This window comes from Acartia tonsa, chromosome 2 (assembly GCF_053477335.1).
Source record: "Acartia tonsa isolate MP-2025a chromosome 2, ASM5347733v1, whole genome shotgun sequence".
Taxonomy (NCBI): domain Eukaryota; kingdom Metazoa; phylum Arthropoda; class Copepoda; order Calanoida; family Acartiidae; genus Acartia; species Acartia tonsa.
This window is the reverse complement of record NC_137261.1, coordinates 42,278,212-42,284,977: the sequence shown is the minus strand read 5'-3', so window position 1 is coordinate 42,284,977 and position 6,766 is coordinate 42,278,212. Positions and strand designations below refer to the sequence as shown.

Genomic DNA, 6,766 nt, shown 5'->3' with positions numbered 1-6,766 from the left:
CTAGGCTAAGCTTAAGAATTATAATAAAATTTTTTATTTCTTTTAGGTATTTTAAAGAAACTCAAGTTGGCAACGTTTAAAATAAGAGATTAGATTCTGGAATTTTTTCACTTCCTACATAAAACTTTTTCAGAAAAAATTTAATTTCGTTATAATATTTAGGAAGTTTTAAATTTAATGAAATAGATTATAATTAAAAAGTCAGCTTTGAGAAATGTAGGAAATGAAAGTAAAAAATTCGGAAAAGTTTGCGCATGCGCAAACATTTATGTTGGTATAAATCAGCTGATCATAATATGCTTATAATAACAAAACAACCACACGATGCATATACAATTAAAACGTATATTATTATTATTATGAATTTATATACTCGAGTCACAATTATATACTAAGAATTATTTTATAATATTAAATGAAATACAGATACATTCAAAATGATAAGAAAAATGTACCTTAATATCATTGAAAATGTTTTTAAATAGAATCATATTTAGAACATGCATTTATATAATATTTGGTTAAATTCTACTCCTTTAAATTCTATGATTATTACGTAGCTCGTCTTAAAATTAACCTATAGCCTCTCCAACTATTATTAACAGGTTTCCGAAAATAAATCAATTCTAAATACATAATAAAAGAAACTGTTTTCAAAAAATCTTATGTGTTGAGTCCATCTTCCAATCTTGGGTTTTTAAGTGTAGCTATGGGCGTTCCACCGGTTGATTTTTATTACGAAAGGTAGTAATTAGGTATTAATGTGTTTATTTATGTTAATTAATTCTCTTTCATCCAGAAACACCACAAAAATAGTTATAACATTACGTAAATATCTAAACCTGTGTTTCATTTGAATTTATCAAAAGTTAGGATTATTGTGATGAAGTCATTATTTAAGTTTCTAGTCAGAAATATTACAAAGATCAAGAAAACTAAAAGATACATTCTTGATATTGTGGTATTAGTTGAGCTTTCCTAAGATATTTTTTTAATGTTTTTACTTAAACTAGATGCATGTATTACGAGAAATCAATTTGATCCCCTTAATGTAAAACTTATGATTTGGTATTATTGTTGTTGCTCATTCTGTCATAATCTTCTAGTAATAAGATATTATTGCCCTAACATATCTTATTTAATGACCAAAGAGGGGGGGGGGGGGGGTTAATGCAACCATCTCGTAATCAATGTATAAATGGCACTTAGAATTCGAATTTCGATCTAAAATTCTGCATGAGTAATTCTTGGTAGGTCTATTTTCCCTAAATCGAACAAAAAAGTTGAAAAAGTAACGGCTCAGCCGTTTTTTGGCTATTTTTAGAGCATATCTGTCATAAATTACGTAGGAATCAACTTTTTGAAACATATTTTTGCTTTAAATCATGTGAAATGATACAAAAACAACATTTTCAGATTTCTAGTACCAGCAACTACCGGCTAGAACCGTTCGAAAACATTTTGGAGCAGAAAATAGTATTATGTGGAGATAGGTTTCGTGATGATTTGCATTGAAAATAGCCCAAAAAATAGCTAAACTGCTGAGCCGCCAGCTGTTAGCCGTTTTTTTTCAACTTTTTGTTCGATTTAGGGAAAAAAGACCTACCAAGGATTACTCATGCAAAATTTCAGATCGATATTGTTATCTAGACCAATATTTTTTTTTCATCTGATATTTACGTAACTACTTGGACAATATTAAAATCGAAATTTGATGATGTTACAGATTGTTACCTTTATATTCAGAAACTTTCAAAATGACTAAGAAGGCACCAAAACCAGTCTCGGATCCACCTACTAAAGTCGATGAGACGACAGAGAAACCTGCAAAGCGGACTAAAAAAGTCAAAGCGCCTGAATTTGTGGAGGGGACTCCCAAAATCATGAAAAAGTCGACTGTAGAAAAATTTGGAATGAAAGAATCTGAGGTTGCAGAGTTAATGGAAAAGACGAAAAAAATTGAAGCTAAAGTAAGTTAATCGTTATGTTGTTTCATTGTCTGTATGTGTTCCGTATAATCTCATTACCAACTGAACTGATTTAACTCACCTTAACAATGGGTCCTTGGATTGTTTTTATTTAAAATATTCGGGATGGCACCTTCTCAATAGAAATCGAACATAGAGTCAAATAACCCGCTCTCTTAAAATAAAATTAAAAACTAAGGTTAAAGTGGAGTTTTGAATCTCTCCCAACCTCACTCTAAAGTAGGTACATTGTTAAGGACATTCTATATTTACTAAGGGCAGACGTGGATGAGACTATTTCAAAATATTTCCATTAATAATTCGAAAGCAAAAGTATCTGCCATGTTTTTGATAATAAAAACGATTACTTTATGTAAAACTAGCGACTTCGCCACTAGCCTTTATGGGCTTTTCCCCAGAGTTGATCAAAAAAAATTAGGGCGAAATTCGTAAAAGGACCAAGGAAATCTTAAGCAAAAAAAATGGGGGAGGATTTTTTGTTTTTGGAAAATAGCCTAAAACCACCACCGGACCAGTAGGTATATTCCCTAAAGAATAGAATCCGATCGGTTCAGTGGTTACCGAGATCTTAAGGGACGGACAGACATCGAGCTACTTTGTATTACAGATAGATGATACAAGTGTCGCTCATCGATTATCCTACTTATTCGAAATGATTTATAATAGAGTATAAAATTCTCAAGATAAAGTAGGTAGTTTTTGTCTGTTTGTTTTTCTATGTAAAATTTTGCTGATCTTGACCGTTTTTTATCAGAAATAAATATATTGCGGGCAGATTTATAAAAAATAATTTCCTGTTATTCCAATATGTTTTACCTTCAATAAGATATTAACAATTATCCTTTATTTAGGCACAGCTAAATGAAAAAGAATCATCTCTGAAACTGGAAAAAGTGAAAGTAAAGAGAAAGTCATCAGACGGTAAAGCAAAAAAAGCGGATGAGTCTAAAATCTTTATGTCCTTGGAAAACGAAGCAAATGACAATAAGACTTTGGAAGAATACGAGAAAGAAGAACCTCCCGCAGAAAGAAGCAATTCTGTAATTATGTTGAAAAATATTCCACATGGTTTCTACGAGGATGAAATGAAGGCATATTTCGGTCAGTTTGGAAAGGTGACCAACCTTATATTGGCCAGGAGCCAGAAGAGTGGCAAATCCAAGGGATATGCTTATGTTGAGTTTAAGTACAAAGACATCGCAGAGATTGTTGCCGGGACTATGAACAACTACCTAATGTACAATTGTATCCTCAAGTGTAAGGTACTTCCTGAAGAGAAATGTCATCCTAAGATGTTTTCTAAGTTTAGAAGACCCATTGAACCTAATGATCCTCCTTTGATGAGGAAAAGAGTGAAATTGCATAGATATCACAACTCTCACAAATCTGATGAAAGCAACGAAAAGAGAAAGGAAAAAACTCTGGAGAAAATCAAGAAACAAACAATGAAGTTGAAAGACTTGGGTATCTCATTCGAACCTCAGATCACTTACTAACTTCTTGTCTTGTATTCTCTTGTTCTAAATGAAGTGAAAACGTTATTTTTTAAGCATTTTTTTCAGATGTAAATATTTTCAAGAAATCAAAATGGCTGAACATCTTGCTTCAATATTTGGCACGGAGAAGGACAAAGTTAATTGTTCTTTTTACTTTAAAATTGGTGCATGTCGACACGGTGATAGGTGCTCAAGAATACATAACAAACCAACCTTTAGTCAAACGGTTGTTCTGCAGGTAAGAATATCCTTCTTTTTAGAAAATAGATGTCTTAGATATCCCCAAATGTTTTTTTTAAAGTATATTTCACGCAGGAATAGGTTAATTTTGCCATTTGAAACGAAAACTAAAAGTGGAGGTTTTATAGATTTATTGTATAGGTAGGATTTGTCTAATAATGCAAAAACAAATTTAAAAATTGTAAGTTGGCTCAAGTAAACCTTTATGATTGTACTTGTAGTATGCTAGCGCTAGATGTATTTTTTTTCTGTATATACCTATTCAGATTGATTGAATTTCTTTTTTTAATCCTGTTTGATTCATGGTTTCGGCGAGTGTATTGCTTTAAATACGACCTTTTTATTCCAATGTTGCTAATATTGTATCTTATTTAAAATCCATAAGTAGGTAAAAAAATCGGTCATTCATTGCAATGATTGTAATTTTTTTATTTTATTTTTAGAAGGTAACTACTCGCAATTTTTAAATTAAACATTTATTTCAGAACCTTTATATAAATCCTCACAATTCCACAAAAGCTGCCAACGGCACCCAAAATCAGGTTGGTATATAAATTCAGCTTTGTAGCAGCTAGCATCCTATTAAGTAAATTAGAAAATTTGTTTTATCATTTTTACAAAAGGCTCCCTTCTTAGTAGTGCAGCTACTTTACAAATTGGGTGAATATGCACTTGTTTTTCAACCAGCCATTAGGTTACTCCCTACTAGGGTTGGGCCGGATACTTTTTTGGCCGGATACCGGATATCCGGCTGTTTTCAAATGCCGGATATCCGGCTGATTTCAAATGCCGGATATCCGGCAAATATCCGGTTATCCGGCCAAATTACCAGATATTAAAGTAGTCAAAAAAAAATTTCTTCAGAAATCTTAAATAAATTTACATAAAGTTAAACTTATTCAGAAAAAATGTTCTTCTAGCTTCAATAATAAGAAAATTATAGCCATTTAAGATTTTAAAAAGCAGAGAGTTTTGGTGTAAAGTATAAAAAATTATTGAGCCGGATATCCGGCCGGATAGTTTCAATATCCGGTATCCGGCCGGATATTAAAAATGGCCGGATATCCGGCCACACCGGATATCCGGCCCAACCCTACTCCCTACCTTAGGTAAAAAATTCCACGCAGGCTAATATAGTGTGCGCTTTTTAAATTGCATCGTCTATTAAGCTGTTTTACATTTGTGATGATTTAAATGCCAAGAATCTACGCAGCTAAGTTAAGAGCAAAACATTTTACTTTTTTTTACGGCGGCGCAAACATAAAATTGTTCATTTTTAAGGTTACTGATGAAGAGATGCAAGAACATTACGACAATTTCTTTGAGGAAGTATTTGTAGAATGTGAGGATGAATATGGCGAGATTGAGGAACTCAATGTGTGTGATAACTTAGGCACAGATCATATTTCTTAATTAATCCACATTAAATAATAAAACCTTTTTCAATCAGAAAGTTTTCAGTCTATCATCTATTTAGAATAATTTTTATTTTGGCGTTGAAACCGAATCCGATGGATTAGAACTGGTTCTAAGCTATACTAAAAAAAGCATAGTTTTATTGTTGAAAAATATTATACCTACTAGTCCTAAATTTTTCTGTTAAAAAATATGATTATTGTAGGAGACCATTTGGTTGGCAATGTTTACATCAAATTTCGATATGAAAGTGATGCTGAAAAAGCTGCCTCTGCATTAAACAATAGGAATATCCTCGTACTTGACAAAACCTTGAATAATTTAATAGGTTGATAAGATGGGGAGGGCATTTTCACCATCTTTGTCTATTTCACACTAGGTTCAGTTTCTGTCTTTTTATTACATTTTCAAATTGACAGCGATTCGGTCAGTCAAACAGGTACACATACTGTTACCTTTTTAAACAATAGGCCAACACGGGTTTATTTTTAAAAGATGGTTTGCTGGACGTCCAATATACGCAGAACTCTCGCCAGTCACAGATTTCAGAGAAGCCTGCTGCAGACAATATGAGATGGGAGAGTGTACCCGTGCTGGGTTCTGTAATTTCATGCATCTAAAACCCATCTCAAGAGAGCTTAGAAAAGAATTGTATAGTAGGGAAATTGGGTCGGGAAAACATAGAGCTAAGACGTCGTCGTCAAAAAAAGAAAAGAAGGCCAACAAAGAAAAAGGGAAAGAAAATCGTCCTGTGAAATAAAATTATTCTAGATTATTTATCATTTGTTTGAAGATACCGTAATCCAAGTAACTGAAATATTTACAAATATCCTAGAAGCTAAAAAAAAATATTACAGGTATGGTGAAATCAATTGCAATGAATATACATATCTTATTTTGAACAATAAAAGGGGACTATGCACTAACTAAAGCAAGTGATTCTAAGCACCTTCCAGCATTGATTCTAAATATTTTTTGGTGAATATACTAGGGTTATGTTTGTTATAGTTATACCAACTAAAAAATTAAGTTTCAGCATGGTTTTCTAAGAATAAAACGTTGAAAATTGAGTTCAAAGGTTCAAGTAGAATAATACGCTAAAATATTATCAAATGCTGATAATACACTGATAAAACTAATAACAATATTACAAGTTACCATCCCTTTTTCTAAATTTAACATTTTTCATTAAAAAAAAGGATTTTCGTTCTGTTCCAGCAGTTTGAACTCGACAAAAAAATGGCGAACATTTGAAAAAAATTCATATAAAAACATGGTGAAACTTATTTTTTAAATTGATAGGTATAACGAAATTAAACATAACTACCTATAGTATTTTCACCAAAAAAAATTGAATCACTGTTGGAAGGTGCTTAGAATCACTTGCTCTCGTTCTTGCATACTCCTCTTTACCAAATACATTGATTACGGGATTATCACAAAAACATTATCTTCCTATATTAAAATTCCTTCTTCATGACGAAAATTCAGTTATTTCATTTTTGAAAGAGCTTTCCAAAGTAAGTATGTGCGTTTAGAAGATCTTTTAGAAGATCATTATGCCACTGTAGATTTAGTTAATGATACACTTATTTACACAAGTGAGAGATATGCCTAATTTGTAGA

The 6,766-nt window shown here is 31.9% G+C and overlaps 2 protein-coding genes across 2 annotated transcripts; both read left to right on the top strand.

Moving 5' to 3' along the window:
• Positions 1-1,709: 1,709 nt before the first annotated feature.
• Positions 1,710-3,551, top strand: LOC145311897 (uncharacterized). The gene is made up of 2 exons (XM_080150929.1): positions 1,710-1,970; positions 2,840-3,551. Exons 1-2 carry the CDS (start codon positions 1,758-1,760, stop codon positions 3,482-3,484), a joined length of 858 nt encoding a protein of 285 aa, XP_080007055.1. The 5' UTR covers positions 1,710-1,757; the 3' UTR covers positions 3,485-3,551.
• A 24-nt stretch (positions 3,552-3,575) lies between these two features.
• LOC145311898 (splicing factor U2af 38 kDa subunit-like) lies at positions 3,576-6,305 on the top strand. Its single transcript, XM_080150931.1, has 5 exons — positions 3,576-3,722; positions 4,210-4,266; positions 5,006-5,117; positions 5,346-5,427; positions 5,636-6,305. Exons 1-5 carry the CDS (start codon positions 3,576-3,578, stop codon positions 5,898-5,900), a joined length of 663 nt encoding a protein of 220 aa, XP_080007057.1. The 3' UTR covers positions 5,901-6,305.
• The last annotated feature ends 461 nt before the right edge of the window (positions 6,306-6,766 follow it).

Bases quoted from the DNA above. Each gene is read 5' to 3' on its own strand.
- LOC145311897 (XM_080150929.1), top strand. From the start codon at position 1,758: ATGACTAAGAAGGCACCAAAACCAGTCTCGGATCCACCTACTAAAGTC. The intron at 1,971-2,839 runs GTAAGTTAATCG...TCCTTTATTTAG, and splicing joins CGAAAAAAATTGAAGCTAAA to GCACAGCTAAATGAAAAAGA.
- LOC145311898 (XM_080150931.1), top strand. From the start codon at position 3,576: ATGGCTGAACATCTTGCTTCAATATTTGGCACGGAGAAGGACAAAGTT. The intron at 3,723-4,209 runs GTAAGAATATCC...CATTTATTTCAG, and splicing joins GTCAAACGGTTGTTCTGCAG to AACCTTTATATAAATCCTCA. The intron at 5,118-5,345 runs GCACAGATCATA...TGATTATTGTAG, and splicing joins CAATGTGTGTGATAACTTAG to GAGACCATTTGGTTGGCAAT.